This window comes from Panicum virgatum, chromosome 9N (genome assembly GCF_016808335.1).
Source record: "Panicum virgatum strain AP13 chromosome 9N, P.virgatum_v5, whole genome shotgun sequence".
Classification (NCBI taxonomy): domain Eukaryota; kingdom Viridiplantae; phylum Streptophyta; class Magnoliopsida; order Poales; family Poaceae; genus Panicum; species Panicum virgatum.
Genome location: NC_053153.1, coordinates 75,728,339 through 75,748,062, shown reverse-complemented (window position 1 = coordinate 75,748,062; position 19,724 = coordinate 75,728,339). Strand labels below are relative to the sequence as shown.

At 41.6% G+C, this 19,724-nt stretch overlaps 1 protein-coding gene across 3 annotated transcripts; it reads left to right on the top strand.

Annotated features, from left to right (window-relative positions):
* The first annotated feature begins 12,295 nt into the window (after nucleotides 1-12,295).
* Nucleotides 12,296-19,089, top strand: LOC120691257 (sulfate transporter 1.2-like). 3 transcript variants are annotated; one of them, XM_039974291.1, is made up of 14 exons: nucleotides 12,296-12,446; nucleotides 14,802-15,168; nucleotides 15,270-15,318; nucleotides 15,440-15,647; nucleotides 15,742-15,916; nucleotides 16,012-16,077; nucleotides 16,166-16,279; nucleotides 16,366-16,482; nucleotides 16,596-16,722; nucleotides 16,801-17,087; nucleotides 17,181-17,371; nucleotides 18,060-18,145; nucleotides 18,241-18,317; nucleotides 18,455-19,089. In XM_039974291.1, exons 2-14 carry the CDS (start codon nucleotides 14,830-14,832, stop codon nucleotides 18,596-18,598), a joined length of 1,980 nt encoding a protein of 659 aa, XP_039830225.1. In that variant the 5' UTR covers nucleotides 12,296-12,446; nucleotides 14,802-14,829; the 3' UTR covers nucleotides 18,599-19,089. The 3 variants fall into 3 exon arrangements, with proteins under 3 accessions (XP_039830225.1, XP_039830227.1, XP_039830226.1); XM_039974293.1 differs by lacking the exon at nucleotides 12,296-12,446 and adding an exon at nucleotides 12,453-13,786; XM_039974292.1 differs by lacking the exon at nucleotides 12,296-12,446 and adding an exon at nucleotides 13,810-14,454.
* The last annotated feature ends 635 nt before the right edge of the window (nucleotides 19,090-19,724 follow it).

Here is a 19,724-nt window from a genome sequence, read left to right as displayed (position 1 = left end):
GTCACGAGCCCAAAGTCGCTACGTCCTCAAGCTAGCGACATTGCTGTAGCAGTGCCAAGTCAAGAGCACGCTAGAACCTGAAGGTGGAGCTCCTTGGACGGCAGATAAGCTCCGCTGAGATTGGAATCCACTGTAGCATCGAGGAGATCGCATTCCAAAATCGAAGGACACTTCAATGCCTCGCTGTTCACGATCAAACAACCCATGAGAGGAGAGCTCGGCCTTGTTCGTGCGTCCAGCCAAACACGCCCGGCCTTCCCGGCCGCTATGCCGGCCTAGAAGATGCTCTTTTTTCTTTCGTGCTAAGCGACCGGTGGGCAGTACTCATGGCCCATGGGATCACGGCACGCGCACTGCCGGGCCTCGCTGTCGTGGCCGCTGCGTGGCGGGCGGCGACGGGTAAGGCGTCTGGTAGTGGTAGGCGCGTGGGATCCCTGTGCTGTCCGCCTGTCCCGACGGTCAGCGACGGACGGGACGCCGGTGGCCGCGCGGCAACATAGACGTAGAGCACTCCGTTGAGGTGGCTTTGGTTTGCATGAACTGATCAGGACAGGCTCTGGGTGGGCACCTCTCCACCATGTGATGAGATTGACTAACAGATTTTCAAGCAAGCACACAGTACAAGTTGGAGATGGCAGAACAGCTAATAAGTTCTCGCCATGCTGCTGGACCAATGGAAGAGTGCCAAGGGATTTGACACCAAACCTCTACAAACTAGCTTGGAGGAAAAACCTGACGACAGTAAGAGACGAAGTTGAAAATCAGGATTGGGCAAGGGGTTATTGGAGGATGTCCGCTGCAGTGGAGATGGCAGAACGTTCTCCTTTGAGATGTGGTACAGCAGCTGCAACTTGACGATTCACCCGACACCATCCTCCTTTTTGTTGGTTTCCATGTTAACCGTAATCCTCTTTGCTTCCCTCTTAGAGCAAGTATTATGATCAGTTGTAACAAGGCCGAATGCTAAGGTGGAGAAGAGAGAGAAAAAGCGGTTGTAAGCTTGCAGCCAGCTTCGACACAAAAATCAAGAAATTTTGTGAGAAAGATAAGTGAGTCATATATTAATGATGAAAAACTAAACCACTATACAAATAGGCTGAGGGCTGCAAAAATTCTTACAGTCAACAGAAGGTTGTATTATTGCCTTGCTCTTACTCCCTCCATATGGTAAAGGAAGTTGTTTCGGACATCGATATGGTCTTTAGAAAACTTTGACTATTATTTTTTTGCTAAAACATTTATAAAATATAGTCAATATATATTTTTACGAAACTAGATTTCAAGATGAATCTACTTACAACGCTTTCAAATTTTCAAACTCAACCCAAAAGAATTTATTTATAGTCAAAATTTAAAATGTTTGACTTAAGACAAACTTTAAAATTACTTTCTTTACAATATGGAGGGACCCATGGAGTAAATGACAAGCAGTGCTCCTGGTAACTTTCAAAAAGAAAAATATCAGCAATCACACAATGGAGTAAATGACAAGCAGTGCTCCTGGTAACTTTCAAAAAGAAAAATATCAGCAATCACACAATCCAGGCATGTTCTTCGGAGTTCGAGTGTTGACTTGTATTTTGAACAATTTTGACAATTGATATATCTATCAGATCAGAGACGAATCTAGAATTTCTGGTTAGGGTGGTCCAATAGAATATTTTTTCCAAATATTTTAGTAAATAAATCAATCTAATTTAAAAGATATAATTTCTCACCTTTCGCCTTCTCAATTCATGTGACACCCTAGGTGTTTAAAAGGCACATTTAAGCAAATTAAATCAAATTGTAATACAAATGTGAGACAAGAAATTAAATCAAGTACTAAAGGTGATTTCAAATTCAAACTCACAATTTTGAATAACTCATGTGAGGGAGCAAACAATTTATTCAGACCCAAATCATGTCCCAAACAAGTGCCACAAATAATTGTAGGCCGAATTTGACCCCATTAGTAACATGTGCTCAATAGTAACTTCAGTCAAATTCAATTCAAAAATATATAAATTTGGAGGCCCTTTAATGCAAAGTAGCAATTACAAAATAGTTCAAAAACTAAATCTCAAATGAAAAAGTGCCTGAAACAAAAGTTGTAGATCTTGAAAAACTGAACAAAATTTGTATTCAAAAGTTTTTCATTTGAGGCCAGAAAGAGGGAGAAAATTTTAGTTTACAGAAAAGTTCCTGGAATTTCTAGAAATTACAAACAGGTCCCAAGTGCCCTGTTTCCTTCCCCTTCTCTCACTGGCGCACCGTACGCCGCCGGTGGACAACGTCCACCGCGCTGGCCGGCCAAGTGGCCCCGACGGCCCCCATTTTAGCCAAAATCGCTCCTCCAAGTCACCTCCTCCGGCCGACACATGCCCCCGCCAGCTCCTCCGGCCGCCACGCCACCCTAGGCCTCCGCCAGCACCGCCGCCGGCCAGTTGGGCCCGGGCGAGCTTCTCCAGGACGAGTAGCACTCCCCCAGCACCCGTTCCCTTAGCCCTTAAGCTTCACAGCCTATAAATACCTACCCCAGTGCTCTATCGCACGCGAACACCACTCTCCGCCTCTCCGCCATTGCCACCCTCGCTAGCGAGCCCTGTTCCACCGTTGACGAGCCACCTCCACCCCTGCATTGCCTCAGCCGAGGTTCCTCTCACCTTCACCGAGCCCCAGTGGAGCTATTGGACCCAGCCGCGCAGGCTCGAGCTCGCCGGAGCCGGACGTTCTTCTCCACCGCGCCACGGCCACCATCGAGCCGCCTCCTCCGACCGCCTCAACCCCACCCCGACCCACCGAAAGGTTCGCCGTGGTCTCCCCATACTCCTCCACCCTCTAGCCCTCGCCGCCGGTGACGGATTTCGCCAGAATCCGCCCGGGAATCCCCGAGCTCCTTCGGCCAAGGACCCCATTGCAAGAACTAAAATAATTTTAGGGTCCTTCGTGCAAGATTCTAGGGGCTAAAATAGAAAAGATACATCAACCTGTAAATCCATTCCAATGAACTTTGAAAATGCCTAATAAATCACAAAAAAATGATAAAAATTCAATCTCAACTTTTATGGAATCCTTGTAAGAAGATCTGCAAGTTTGTCCACAGAACCATATGCAAATTTTGGATATTTTTATCTCTAGGTTAAATACAAGAAAAATTAGGGAATAATTTTTCTATGTGTTGTACTTAGTAACTTTAGCTGATTTTTGGTTGGATGTTGTCTCATGCTATTTCTAGTGTTTGGTAAAAATTTGAACTCGAATGGATCTTTATAACTAGGTGAAAACTTAATTATTCCAAGATCTACTAGTATAGTTCATATATTGTTTCTGGTCAAAATACTTGAGTACTATACCTGAAACTTTTTCTCTGAGTTCATGTTTCTCTGAGTTCTCTGGTCAAATATCATGCGCAAGTTTAGAAATTTTTGAATCTGTATAACTATATAATTGATTTAATCCATGATAAGTATCACTTTATTGTAATAAATAGTTCTTGTGCTCAGAAAAATTTGGAATAATTTGTGGTACTCCCTTTGGGTCATATAAACCTGCCTGTAAAATTTGGGATCCAGTTGTTGAGCTATAACATGGCTAGATTTGTTATTTTTATTCTGGTTGAAATATTGCATGAATGCTTATGATATTTGCGCCCAAGCTTAATATATGTATCCTGATCCTGTGTAAAAAGTTTAGGATGCTTTGCTTAAAAGTTTATATCTCGAATATTTAAGCATTCATTCATTTAGATATATTCCCTGTTAAATTTATTGTTGGATATAATAGCTGATATTTTTACTGAAGCATTTTAGGAGTATACTAGACTCTGGTAAAAAATTTGAGACATAGAAACCTTGTACAGCTCTCTGTAGAAATAAATCTTGATATGTTCATGTCTAAGTTGTCGAAATTATTTCTCCTAATATATACTTAGTTTAGTGCTGGAAAAATTACAGTGCTTAGCATATCATGTGTAGTGGTCTCTGTAAAATTTTGAGCTCCAGAAACCTTGTATATCATTTTGTACAAAGTTAGTTTGATTCTAGCATGCTCTATTTTAATCATTTTTCATGCTTGCATACTTTAATATTTTATTCTGAAATTTTACTACAAGTTCTAGTGTATCTATTCTACATTGTATAAAATTTTCAGCACCAGATCATGTTTGTAGCTTCTGTTTTGATTTTTGCAATTGTGCTTATGTATATTGTCTAGGAATTAAAAACTGCCACCCAGTTCATTTTTTGAAGTAAAGTGAATACTTGAACTACTCAATAAATGATTGCCCAGTAAATTGAGTTAAACAGGTTCATCCATAAAGTAACACATTTTGTTGGATTACAACTTTATAGTGAAGGAAAGAAATGAATTTGTGTCATATTGTAACAAAGATCACCTCTGCATTCATATAGAGTCTGTAAATTTATCTGACGGTGTTTACAAGCTGGTTCCTGCAAGCAATCACTCTCTGGATAGTGCTGTGTTGAATCTAACTGAACTTGTTCAAGACCGGGCCAAAGTCCGGAAGAGCCCAAGGCTAACAGTGCCCAAGAAGGCAAGCCCAGTGTATTTGATCCTATTATTTTCGCCTATTTATTCTATGATAAAATTTTAATTTGTGCATTTAAGTTTTCAGGAGTTGTTTGTAACCTTAGATGCATGATTTTAGGTTCCTACGTAATGTTTACTCGGGTTATCTCGACTAGATGCTCAGCTAATTAGAACCGGTAAAAGACGAGTGGTTTCCTGCCGCTCACGAGATCATAAGAGCTGCATGAATTTACATTCTGCAGTAATATAAGGATGACCGGGTTGTGGTACTTGTGATACCCCGTTTGTGTAGAGAAAAGATGTTAAGGTCGCGGTGTGTGGCACATTTCGTTAAGCTTTTAAAAGTACTGGCCACATGCCGAGAAATATGGTAATCGGTAAGCTTAAGTACCTGATTGGACTGGTTAGTGGAACGACCATTCACCCTCTTTTGGACCTGGTCCAGGATGAGCGCAACATGCGGCTGCAGAGTGGTCGAACTCTATAGTCAAGGGGGTGATCGGGATCCACGGACTAGAAAAAAAAGAGGAAAAGTAGTGTGGGTGGCGTAGTTCCCCGTACGTGTGTGTTAGGTTTGCCTTGCAAGGTTAAGAAACTCGATTCGAATCGTCCGCCTCTCACGATTTAAGACTGCTTAACAATTTCTGTCACATAGAGTAACAAGTTGAGCATGATGATGATAAACTCTGTTGTATGATTAATGTTTTACTACCATACATGCTTAGAGATAAGATACTTATCTAGAATGGTTAATCAACATAGAATCTAAAAGCTAAAACTTGAAAATAAGGATATACTCTTTATTGCTTTTCAGCAAAACAAACCCAGAACTTTACAAAGCCTTGCATGTCTAGATAACAGACTAAGTATAACGGTGACGGGTAAGACTTGCTGAGTATTAGTATACTCAGTCTTACTTGTGGCACTATTTTTCAGGTACTGATTTTGAGGATATGATTGCTAGCTTGACTTGGCCGTGCACTTTACCTCCGGGTTGGTCTATTGAGTGGGATGGTCCCTCAGCGAGCGCTGACACCCCTTCTGCTGAGTGATGTCACGTACGGGCTTCATTGTGACATCCTACTTATAGCTAGTCCTCGTGTTTTTAATCTTCCGCTGAATAATGATACTTTGAAGAACCGTATTAGTGTAAGAACTATGTAGTACTCTACTATTCTGAACTGGTTTGTAATAATTTAAATTTTTGCTGCAACTCTGAGGTGTAAGAAATTTTCTGTGTTGTACTCTATGGGCTCGACTTCGTGTGAGTTGCTATTTGTTTCGATCCCGGATAGTGTGGTTTTAATCGAAACTTTACTCGAGAAACTACCGTAGTAGTGCGAGTTGGATCAGAGTTGCCTAGCAACAATGATTAGCGCACTCGGTCCAGTTTATTTTGGGTGGTTCCGCCACAATTCAATTATCAATATAATCGGTAGTTATTTTTCTATTAATAATAAATAAAAATAAACATGAGAAAAACAGAGATATAAGAGCATTTGGGCCAAATCTTAGAGTGGGCCAGGGCCCACCTGCCCAGTCCCAAGATCCGCCCCTATAGCAGATCCTAAAATTGATGAAAGTCAAATCATCAGCAATGTTCCATTGTGGAAGTATAGGGTAGACTCAAACACAAAAGGATCTAAAGTTAGAACTAACGTTATCCCTTCTGTGCTCTCACTCATATGAGCACTCGCACCTAAAATATCACCACAGACATCTTTGTCGATGAGCATGTTACTTACCACTAAAGAATAGTGTCGGTAAAATTCTAAAATAAATCTAAAAAATATGAGCACTCACGCTAGGTCGATGACTCAGAATCCGGATAGGCAAGTCCACCATATATCTATTGAGCTTCTGCGATCTACCAATCTCGATTGTTTTTTGGTGGAGTAATTTTTTTCCTTTTCTCATGCCATAATTCCAAATGAAAGGAAGATGTTGTATTTTTATTTGGTTAGATTCCATTCCTTGTGTTATACTCTCTCCATCCTGAAATAAAAGACATTTTGGTCCCTTGTGTTATAATCCCTCCATCGAAACATAAGATATTTTGGTTTGTCATAAGTCAAATTTAGACTATTCTAAGTTTGATTAAATTTACAAAAAAGAGTAACAATATTTTGAATATCAAATGATAATAATTAGATCCACTATAAAATATATTTTTAATTTACTTATTATGTGTTAGATGGTACTTCTCTATAAATTTTATAAACTTAGACTACTTTGTCATAGGATAAAGCAAAATACTTTACATCTCAGTATGGAAAGAGTATCTATTATTCTCTGCTGCAATGGTTGAAGCGGGCTGATGAGTCGTCGTCTTTTTCTATAATCAATGTGGTAATTTTAATCCTTGACAGACTCTTTAATTGAATTAATTTTGGTATTCAAATACATTTGTTAGTATTTTTATTTTAAAAATTAGCTACTAATTAATTATATTTTATGTTGGCTCTTTATCTAAATATTAAATACCCAATATCAATAGAATTTGAAATGTTATATTTAAGTTTTTTTAATAAAAATTATTTATCAATAGTGTTTGATGTGGGACCTTTATTTATTGTCTATGTTCATTTATAGTTTGGAAATATATCTGGTGGATATCGCAACCTTCGTGAAAATCCGTGCAAACCACAACAAAAAGTTGTCTAAATTCACCAAACAAATCAAACATGTAGACGATATGATAATACACAACCTTGTAAAATATCTTGTCCAAACTCTATTTTGTTTGTGAGATACAAAAATAACAAATTTCTAACAAATTATCTAGACAACTTTCTGGCTTGAAAGTTGTTATTTTTATATCTCACAAACAAAGTCAAGTTTGGCTTCATAATGCTAAGATAATAATTGGACTCATATGTGGAGAACTAGGAAGTAGCTAGACATATGTCTATACTATAAAGAACCTAAACAATTGAAATTAGCATAGACCAATAAAATTACCATGTACCTCTCACAGGCGACCCCACATGTCAGGCCCTCGGTATAGCAGCGGACCAAAACAGACGAAGCAGACCGACAAAACCTGGTGTTCCGAAACGATTCCGCCAATTCTCGTGATTTTTTTTTCACCGAGCCTCAGCCTACCCACCCGGAATCTCTGCTTCCCTTCCGTTCCTAGCCCGGGCGGCTCCCGCGGGGGATAAGTGGCAGGCTCCGGTGATGGCGGCTCCGGGTGGCTGGCGAGAGGCGGCGTCCCTCTCCCTCGCGACTCACCTCCCCCACAACGTCGCCTCCCCTCGCGGCAGCGCCACCCCCATGACGCCGCCTCCCCATCAACGCCGCCAGCGGATCGACGGTCGTCGTTGATGCCGCCTCGCCGGCTCGATTCCCCACGAGCGCGACGCCCAACGCCACAGCGGCTGCCCTCCCCGCTGCGGATCCCCCATGCTCTGGGGATTTGCACCATCGCGGCCACACTCGGTTCCAGACCGCTGCCTCCACGCCGCCGGCGCCTGATTTGTGGGCGAATCGAGCCGTCAAAGGGCCCCTTCCTCCTCCGCACAAATCCTTGCCCGCCGTCGGCACTCCTGGTCTCCGAGCGGTAGGTGGTTCAAGATCCGCGCGCCTCCGGCCTCCCCCTCACTCGAGCTCCGGCCGCCTCCAGCCTCCCCCACTCGCGACACCAACCTGGGGCCGTCCTGGCTACTCGATTCGCCTGCAAATCGGCCTTCCTAGCTGCGCCTCCCTCCACGGCAGCTTCCCCTGCGCGTGTCCTACAGCCCATCTCAGAAACCGGGAGCAGCGGTGGTGCTAGACCTGCTACTTGCGGCCGTGCAGTGCTCTGTGGTGGCATGCCAGGGGGAGCACGACGCCCCTGGAGCCGGGTGGCAGGCGGGGAAGGAGGAGGTTACGACGGTGGCGCTCGGGAGATGGAGATCAGCTGCCCCGCAGATGTCCACCAGATCCCAAAGTCACATTCGACTGCTTTCATGAATTCCTCGACCTCCTGTCAAGGATAAGATGCCTGCTGCGTGCCCAACACTAGCATCAGCGTTTTGGTGCCTCGACTGAATCAATCAATGCAAATGGGAGGGCAAGGGAAATTGAATCCCTCCTCAGTCGTCTCAAATATCATCGAGAATGAAGCAGATAACAAATTCTCGGTTTGTGTCCTACTTGCTACTCTTTTCGATCAAGCCTGTTCATTTGTTTCTTTACTTCTTTTTTTATCTTGTGACGCTCATTCGGTTCTAGAATGTTGTAATACATTCCTATTTTTTTATTTGGTTCACACTAATGTTAAAAACTGAAATTGCGGCTCACCTGTCATGGCTCTCATGGACGTTTCCTTTTCTTAAGCAAGTACGCAAGGAAATCTAATTAGTGAAGTTATCTTTTTTTGTACAAATGGCGATTATCTAAAGAATATCTTACGTACACCATTTGTGGTTGTAGGAATCTCTTAAGCAAGAACTTTACAAAAAAAAAGTCAAGGAAAAGTAACACAACAACAACAATAACAAGCCACTGCATTTTGACAATCAGCTATGTTCTATCTGCTAATTAAGGCAATGAACAGGATGTCGGGTTGCTTATAAACATCAAGGAGCATGTTCTTGTTCCTGAGCATCAGGTGCTCACAAATGAGAAGACACTATTGGAGCGGTACACCTTAAAGGAAACTCGGGTATTGCTGCTTATTCACACTTGCAAGTTTAGCTTTTGGGGGCAGTGGAGCCAATCATGTATTTATATTTCTCTAATTTACCAATTGGATGAAGGATCAGGTTAACGTGAAGTTTAACTTTCTAGAGGAAAAAACATTCTAAATTGGTTGTAGGTTTATTTTTTATTTCTTTCAGTATGTGATGTCCAATTAATCAAAATAATTGTGTTCAATTAATCAAATGTGTACACGTCGGAAAGTAAATCTAACTAATATAGGTGTACCATCTAATACTTGATGACTGACTTATGTGTGTTTACTTGGCGACTAACCTCTGTTTGTTTGCAATCAATGAAGAATTTCATTACGATAAAAGATTGTCCTTATTTTTTTTGACCTGTTGGTGCCACTGAATTTTGGCAGCACCTCATCATTTCTGAATTTTTACATCACTGGGGCTTTAGAATTGCAAATAAAGTATGAATGAAGGCTAATCCCAACTTTGTTACTTTATTTCAGATACTTGGTAAGGCAGGGTGGGGAACACTTGGCTTAGGGTGATCTAAAAACCGGCGCAGTTCTTTGTGAGGTATTCCATAATCCATTAATGTCTTTAACCTAAAATCTTGAGCTGATCCTTTCCTGAACGCGTTGAGATCTATTAGTGGTAAGATAAAACAAAGTTTCTACTACATTTATCTATGTTTACCACTTCCTTTCGGACCTTTGGTTCTACAAAGGGACATAATGCCATTGCAATGTATAACAACTTCATTTATCTGTGAATTCTCTTTTGATTACCTGACATCCAATTCATTGCAAATCTTCTATTTACTAAAATTCTTATTATATTTAGAAAAATTATTCTTGTCTCGATTTTGCTATCCTGTATGTTGGAATTATTGCACATTGGTCAGTGTACCATGGCCAGTCATCTATATCAGTAGTGACATTTTTTTAAATGGTACTTACATAATGGGATTTATGAAGGAGCAATAGCATGTTTAATTTTTGCCTGTTGCTAATTTCAAAAGAAAACCCAATTATTGATTTTTTGCTTGAAGTGTTAAACTCTTAATAACATTGTATCTCTGATAAATGTATGGCTGTATTAATTTATCTGATACACAATACTTTAGATGTTTCAAAGAGAATTGACATCGGTTATGTTCTTGCCTTGGTTGGATTAGATTATTTGAGCGGATAGTACCTTCCAGTTTACAATGGAATTGCTGTCTCTGTACTGAATAGCATGCTATGCTGGAGGTATGTTATGGTATCCTGCAGCCACCAATGAGTTGAAGAGGCTTTCCAGTAAATATGGTTTTGGTGTAATCGTGGTACTTGGCATAATTTAATATTTAATACCCGGCTGCACTATGAAGATATGCTCTCATGGATGGAAGGGCTTTCCACCATTTCGTGATTGTTTTTTATTCATCGTAAAATTTTGGGCAATCTGATACTCATTTTATGCTTCAGTGTTGTGTACTTGATATTATTCTAATTTCATGTTTATCAGAAACTTAAATTCAGCAACATTATTGCCATGTTTCGGACTAATAAGTTCTGTTCTATCGGGATATTTCCGGATTTGCAAAGGACTTAGAGAAATCATGCTTCAATCAAATTTACGCTTCTCATTAGAGTCCTCTTGCCCCTTTAGTCCCTGATCACCTACCCCCATCCACCTCCCGTTTCAGCATTATACGCTCCATCTGAGTTGATTTTCATTTCATCTTGCTTTGGTTTGCGCCATCAATGCTTGATGTCAATAAAAACTATTGTTTTCAACATTTCTTGAAAACTCGATGTCCATAAAAATTATTCTGGTACTCTATTGAATATGCTGGTGCCGCACATGTCTTTTCATAAATAAAAAATTCTTATTTGCCATAGTTTTTTTTGAACACATGCGTACCGCATGTGCACTCTACTATTATGGTCATAAAAGCTTAGCACAACCTGCTTTTCTTCTTTTTCATGAGCATGTCCTAGCAAATTAATATTTTTTATGCGAAGATCCTAGCAAATTAATATGCATGATCTAGTGTTATGCATGTCATTTCTGTATATTGAATTTTAAATTTATGTTTTTTAAGAGCAGAAAGGCAAATTGCCCTGCCCCATTCATTAACAAGACAGAATGTTCACAATGTTCCAAGCGTTAAGCATGTGAAGAACAGAACACGGCAGAGGGGGGAAACATTTCTACAGAACATATCGTCCTTACTGAGCCTACCAGCAATTTATGAAACAGTAGCTAGTCCGACAGAGAAACATAGAGAAAACGCAGAAGCAAACGCGAGGCCGCTGAGGCCCTGTTTCCGTGTCCACCAGCCGCGCGATACGCAAAATCGCGATGGACAGAAGCGCTGATTCCCTCGCTTCCCGAATAAGCCGCGTTCCAGTTGAAAAATGAACTGCCGGCTGCGGTCGCGATAGGGATAAGCGCGCCTGTCGCGTGGCGTTTGGCGGGATTCTCCGTGTTTCGTTGCCGCCGCTGCAGAAATCGCAGTCCCAAACACGCCCTGAGTATCTTCAGATAATCGGCTTCATATGCTCAGCCATTCAGGCCCCATCTTGAATTTCTTCACGCTGCCTTTAGTGCCAAAGGGTTTGAAAGAGCCGCCTCCATTTTTTTAAAATTTATGTTAAATTTATGTTATCAGATCGAGTCGCCTACATCCAATTTTAAACACCTATCCCCTATGATTTCTATATTTCTCATCAATATGGGCCTTTACAAACTTTTGCAGAAATCTAAAATAATTTTGTATGATGTGCAGTACAAATGGAATGATAATCCACCTCCTACAGATCATACCAATCTAGATTTCTCACAAAAATATTCATCACGGGCCATGAAAACTATTAAACAATATAATTCTCCTTTCCAACACCCCCACGGCGCCGCGACTCAGTACTACTTATGATCAAAGATCCAATGGACCGAACAAAGTCAAACCTAGCCAACACATACTTTGGTCTTGTTCCTTTTGTTAACCCCGTCCCGTTCGCTCCAGACCCTAATTCATTGAACCTGGACACGATTTGACCTTCCCTCTCTCCTCCGCCTTTGCATTCGTCATCTTTCCCGTTCCTCCTTTAGAAAACAGCGGAGCTTTCGCCGCCTGACCCACAATTGCGTCTACATTCCAAACAACCCTCCGCCATCCAATCGGCCAGCTAGTACTCCATTTGTGGGGCCCGCGAACTCAAAAGCAAAAACAACGAGGAAAAGGTCTCAAGGTCGACCAAAGCACTTGGGAGAGGAACGTCACATACAGTAAGCTAAAGAAAATCTCTGCTCTTTTACCTTGCTCGCTTTTCATTTGTTTTCTACTGCGTAAAATTTGTTACTGGGAGGAGCAATATTCCGAAACCCCAGTCATAAAGCGTTCATTCCTGCCTTGTTTTGTTTCCTTTGGCTGTTCTTTAGTTTCAGTGAACCTGCTTTATGATTTCTAATAAGAACTGAGATCGGTTATTCAATAGGATTACTAGCATGCTGAACTTCGTAACCTTTTTAGCCAGTCTTTTCTCTTCGTCAGATCGACCGTACTAGACGCAATCACCCCTAAAGATGAATTGATCGATCCTTAGAGACACTGCCAATATAAGAAGCAAGTGGAAGACTGAACATTTCAGTCTCTTTCTAAGTTTCTATCTGTCTATCTGCTGCAATTTTCAGTTGCATGTATCCTTGCACTTATAGTTAGAGACTCATGGATGTATACCGATAAAATGATGATTCATTAATATGGATGTATAGCGATAAACTTATGATTCATTAATATTGGTGTGTTTTCAGGAGAAAAAAAATGATGAGTGAAATCTGATCATCATGACCTAGTAGTTCACTGAACCTTCGAGGTTCTTCTTATGCCCTGACCTGTACTGAATAGTACAGTAAAATGCGAGGCATGGAGATAGGTAGACCAGTATGAGCGTGCTAGGATGCTTTTCTAAGCAAGTGATGAGAGCCATCAAGAGTGCCTGGAATCTGTTAGGCAGAGAATGGGGTGCTGGTTGCTGTGCGCTTTAGAACCTCCACCTCTTCACCTCATCAAATTTGCCCACCTTTGTGGCGCATGAATTGAGTTCTTGGACCAGGTTTATGCGATTTAGAGACCATGATTCATGGCCAAGATTTGCAAAACCAATAATTTACAAATATATCCTTTTTTGTGGTGGCAGTCTGTCGAGCGTGGGCTGGTATTTATGATACATTGTCAGATAGTGGTTTTGTATCAGAATTAACGACTGCATTATTGAGGCTTTGCTTGGTCGTTGTATTGTGATGTACTTATGTCTAGTTGATAGGAGTTCAGCTTTGTGACATATGCCGACAGATTCATCAGTTTTGTTAAACTTCCCTTACAAAAAGGAAAAGTGCTGAATTTTATCGTTTCTTTGTAGTCTGTAGTACTAGTTGTTAACTCGAAATGGAGTGAAGTTGACAACATGTCTGTCTTTCATTTCTTGATTATTTTGATACATGCATGTGTACCTGTCCCCTTCTCATTCAGTTGTAGATGTTGTTCGGATATATACATGGCTAAGAAAGTCTCCTTACTACTTGATAAACTGCGACTGGTGGTGCAACTATGAACATCCCAGGGCAAGGTAAACACAAGGCGACTATATGTCTAGGTTCTGTTTTGCAGAAAAATTAGAACCAGCCAGAGTCACCCAGACTATATAGCCAACATGTCTTTCAAGGGTCAGTGGTGTCAGAACCCTCCATACTTCATGCCCCTGTTTCTGACATGGAAATTTGCCTGGATAGTAACCAAATATGTACTATGATTGCCAGCCCAGGAAACTGCCCAGTTTCATAACTTCAGAAGCTGTTTATTATAGTCTCAAGTTGTAGAGTCTAATCTGTATGCTTCTTACACCAAATACAGACTTGACAAGTTAGATTTAATTCTTGTACCCTAGTTTCAGCTCATTCTCTCTCAACTGCTGCTGTGTCTGCAAAATCATTTACAAGTTGGACATGGCGTTCAACAGCTGTCGAGATACTATGCAATAACTTATTGTCTTATTCATTATGTAGTCGTTCCCTGCCGCTATGTTGAACATGGTGCATTTTCTGTTGCAAATTCATAGCTTGCTTCTCATCTTGGCACCTATTAAAATAGAGGTTTGACCTTAAGCTATAGCATGAGTGCCCCTCTGTATCTGTGTATAAATAACGGGACAAAGTCCCTGGCTTCTTCACAATGCAACAAAGCAGGCCTTCAACTGTGGGTGAAGTGCTTCTGCTGCTATCAGCTCAGCACCACTGTGTAGGATTTCTTTAGTAGTTCATCCTCGATTCTTATACATGATGCTGTGATCAGAAGTTTGCTGGCTTCATTGGAAACAATTCTTGGTTGTGTTGGTTGTTCAGTGCTTGTTAGTGACTGGCTGACTGCTACTACCTTAGTTGCGCCATGCATGCTGCTGGTTGTGTGTCAAGTGATGGGAGTTTTTGATTCACAAAAAAAAAAAACTGGATTCTTTTTCATCTGAAACTGGTAGAACGGATGGATATGTTATTTGTATCTCCTGTGCTACCCAGTTGAGCAATGATGTTTTCTTGCACTACCATGCTGCCGATGTGATTTCTTCGTTCTTCTACTTTGCTTCACAGTTAGGCGTATACTCCTGAAACACCAACAATGCCACGAGTCGTGTCTGATGGAGGAGAAAGCATCGACACCGACGACGTCGCCAGCCGGACGTCATCGCATCGTCGCGTGGACGGCGTCCAGCATGGCTACAAGGTCGGCGTCCCGCCGAAGAAGAGCCTCTTCGCCGAGTTCTCCGACGCTGTGAAGGAGACGTTCTTCGCCGACGACCCGCTGCGGCAGTACAAGGACCTGCCCACATCCAAGAAGATATGGCTCAGCTTGCAGCATGTCTTCCCCGTGCTCGACTGGGGCAGGAACTACTCCCTCGGCAAGTTCAAGGGCGACCTCATCGCCGGGCTCACCATTGCCAGCCTCTGCATACCACAGGTCAGTGAACCTATACCTCTCTTGATGATCAGCAACAGCAAGAAACATCGATGCACTGATGAAACAATTGATGTATAATATGTGCCTTCAACTATATATAGGACATCGGTTATTCGAAGCTTGCTAACCTGCCACCACAAGTCGGGCTATGTAAGTGCACCCATACACATTCCTCTCTTCGTTCTAGTTTTTGAAAGATCTCTCTTCGGTCTAGTTGAGGTCACTTTCAGCAACTGTGCTGATCAGACAAATGTGGTCACCATTTTTACAGACAGCAGCTTTGTCCCGCCTCTGATATATGCGGCGATGGGCAGCTCCAGGCATATAGCCATAGGTCCAGTGGCTGTGGTGTCGCTGTTGCTCGGTACTCTCCTCCAGAATGAGATTGACCCGAACACGCACCCACTGGAGTACAGACGGCTCGCGTACACCGCGACATTCTTCGCAGGGGTTACTCAGGCTGCGCTTGGATTCTTCAGGTCAGTGTCTTATGATGATTCTCGATTTGTCAGTTCTTGTGGTTTTTTGGCATGAAAAGTTTGTGCACTAGTCTGTAACTGAACACTATGACAGGCTAGGGTTTATCATAGAGTTTTTGTCTCATGCTGCCATCATCGGATTCATGGCCGGTGCTGCCATCACCATTGCTCTTCAGCAACTGAAAGGATTCCTTGGAATTGTCAATTTCACCAAGAAAAGTGATATTGTATCGGTCATGAAATCAGTCTGGGGAAATGTTCACCATGGGGTAAGATATTGTACCTTGTGGGTCTTTTGCTCCTGTCTGATGAGAACACCAATATTTGAGCACTTGAAACAATTTAACTTGTACTCTTGCTGCAGTGGAATTGGCAGACAATACTGATCGGCGCATCCTTCCTGGCATTCCTTCTGGTTGCCAAGTACATCGTAAGACAACATTAACATGCTCCAGAATCACAAATTAGTTTTCCTTTGACTATCTGCGGTAATCATACTGTCTCTTTCGATAACTTAGGGGAAGAAGAATAAGAAGCTCTTTTGGGTCTCCGCGATCGCACCACTCATTTCAGTGATCATATCCACCTTTTTTGTGTACATCACTCGTGCAGACAAGCATGGCGTTTCAATTGTAAGTCATCCTTGACTACTTTCAGAAAGGCAACAGTATCATGTCAGCTGAAGTTGACAACAAAGATCATCACTGAATAACTGCAGGTCAAGAACATAAAGAAAGGCATCAACCCACCTTCAGTTAGTCTCATATACTTCAGCGGCCCATACCTGGCGAAAGGATTCAGAGTTGGGGTAGTAGCTGGAATGATAGGCCTAACAGTGAGTCTAACCCTTTCTTCTTCTTCTTTTTAAGGAAAACACAGACTTCTTAATCTAAAAATTTCAAATTATGAAACGATGTGCTAATTAATTGACCGATGCAAATTTATCAGGAAGCAATTGCAATTGGAAGAACATTTGCTGCACTGAAGGACTACCAGATTGATGGGAACAAAGAAATGGTGGCTCTTGGAACCATGAATATTGTTGGTTCAATGACATCTTGCTATGTAGCCACGGGTAACAAATAATTCAGCCTAAACCATTTCATATACCATACAGATGTACAATTTTTCTGACAGAATTTATTCCTCATAGGTTCTTTCTCACGGTCAGCAGTTAATTACATGGCTGGCTGCAAAACAGCAGTGTCAAATGTTGTTATGTCAATTGTCGTAATGCTTACACTGTTGTTGATCACCCCATTGTTCAAGTACACTCCCAATGCCATCCTTTCCTCTATCATCATATCAGCAGTGCTCGGCCTAATTGACTATGAGTCGGCCTACCTTGTCTGGAAAGTTGATAAATTGGACTTTCTAGCATGTCTGGGAGCATTCATCGGGGTCATATTTTCATCAGTGGAATATGGCTTGCTCATTGCGGTGGGAATCACAACCATTTCTTATATGCTACCAACAATTGAGTTCCTGTATAGTAGATGAAGAGAATTTTAATCTTGAAGTTTTTATGAATAGGTTGCAATATCACTTGCTAAAATTCTTCTCCAAGTAACGCGGCCAAGAACAGTTTTACTCGGAAACCTTCCACGGACAACTATATACAGGAATGTTGAACAATATCCAGATGCTACCAAGGTTCCAGGGGTGCTAATTGTTAGAGTGGACTCAGCTATCTACTTCACAAACTCCAACTATGTTAAAGAGAGGTAAAATGCTTGTATTCAAAATCTGCTTCTGTCTCTAGAATGACTAATAGTAAGGTTTCAGAGTGGCATGTTTTGCTTTCTTTTTATTATTATCACGGATACAGCTCCTTTTGATACAATGATGTGATATGAGGCATTATAAAATAATATAAGCTTACAAGTATCAAAAATAAAGAATAAGATGCTAATGCTTGCAAGAAATATCAGATAAACCCTTTTCCATTTATATACATATGACACACCAGGATTTGGCATGCCAGGCACTCTTGGCTAAGTTATTTTTTAGATCTGTCATGTAAATTATACTTCGAAAATTTGAAATATAACTAGTGGATGTGATTGTCAGCATTATTTTTTTCTACTCGAACTGATTGTTTCTTAATTTGGAGGGTAACATCAATGCTAAGGCTGTTATCTGATCAGAAGCAGAAAGTCAACTTGCAAATTCTTTTAAAGAAAATGCAAGAATGTTAGAAGCAAAGCTTTTCTAAGATTGGCTAGATGCCTAATCCTAAACACCATACATGATGGATACTGTAATGGAATAAGGTTAATTAGGTGCGGCTCGAGACAATATTAAATTGGGTGCATTATTGTGTCATGTTCGATACTGTGACAGAAGCGTGTTATGATTTTGAAAGCAGTTAGAGAGAAAAATAATGGTGTTCCATGACAATATATCTTTCAGGATCCTGAGATGGCTCAGAGACGAGGAGGAACAACAACAGGACCAGAAGTTATCCAAAATTGAGTTTCTGATTGTCGAGCTATCTCGTAAGAACACAGCTAAATTATGTTATCTCAAATAAGGCAATATTCTTTTGTCAATTACAGGTAGTGATTCAGAAAAATGTTTTAATTATGAATAGCTGTAATTGACATCGACACGAGCGGAATCCACGCCTTGGAGGAGTTGTTAAAAACACTTGAAAAGTGCAAAATTCAGGTAAATCGCCAAATCTAATTATCAAACTTTACAGCTATTAGCAATCTAGCTGTCATACTGCTAGTATGCTACCACAAAAATGTTCGTGGAAGAAACCCCTCATCACTAAGATCAAAATCCATTTCTATCACTTACAGCTGGTTCTTGCCAATCCCGGGCCGGTGGTGATCCAGAAGCTCCGCTCAGCGAAATTCACAGACCTGATTGGTGAGGACAAGATATTCCTAACAGTCGGAGATGCTGTGAAGAAATGTGCTCCCAAGGCGGTGGATAATGTCTGAGTTTCAGAATCATGTACAGGAGGAGCAAAGATAAGCCTGCTAGCTATTCTTTACTAAACTCCATGTTTCCCAGTCACCAGTGTGAATTTATAGAGCGGAAAGCAGCACAGATTACATTATTTGCAAAATGGTAAATAAAGAAGTTTCGCTAGAGCTGGAGCGCATCATGTTTGCAAGTGTGGTCGGATAAAAAGGCTGACGGGCCTAGTTGCGCAAGCACTTCGGAGTTCGGAGAATGAGATCGATGGTTTTATTTGATGGATCAGAAGATATCAGTGCCTAATAATTAACACAGCGCCACTTCATCGTGAAAAGAATAGTCGCCTGTTTGCGATTTCAGTCTTTGTGTGCATACAGTAGTCTATCCCCTTCCCGTGTAATTTCAAGCTTTATGGTGAGGTTTCACATTTCGCTTATGTATATTCTGTTACGTACTTACGTTGATGAATTCCCAAGGGTTCCCTGACACCAATTTTATTTTGCTTGAGTCTGACGAATTTGTTAAAGAGGGCGTTCTGACTTTGTTTCCTTATTACATTCCTACTCTGGATATGCATGTGCAAGATGCATCAGAGATCAGACGCCAGCACTTGTCTCGCTAGTTCCAACTACCAAGCTAGTTAGCGATCCCTGTTCACTAGTCACTAGTCCGACAGAGAAGCAGAGAGGCACGAGGCTCCCCTGGCCGTCCGGAATCCGCTAGCCTAACCAAGATGCTGATCGCCAGTCCGCCGTAGCCAGTCGGTGACGGCGGACCGTGGCATCCACCGCCGCCGCGTGCTGGAAAGCCCACGGCGCCGGCGCGTAGTAGGGCACCGAGGAAGCAGCCCCCAGTTGCTGGGCTCCTATGTGTCTTCCGGAAGATGGATAAACAACTTATCTATAAAGCCTACTAAGGCTCAACTGATGACCCATTTAATATTTTATTGAAAAAAAATATTGAATCAACATCTCAAAAATGTTGAACCAGCATCTTAAAAATACTGAATCAACATCTCAAAAATATTGAACTAGCATCTCAAAAATGTTGAACCAATTTTAAAAATGTTGTACAAATATTTTTTCCTCTGTCTTCTTCTCCGGTGCCGGCGGCTGGCGGCAGCGCGGGGTGCGGGCGGCGCGCGTG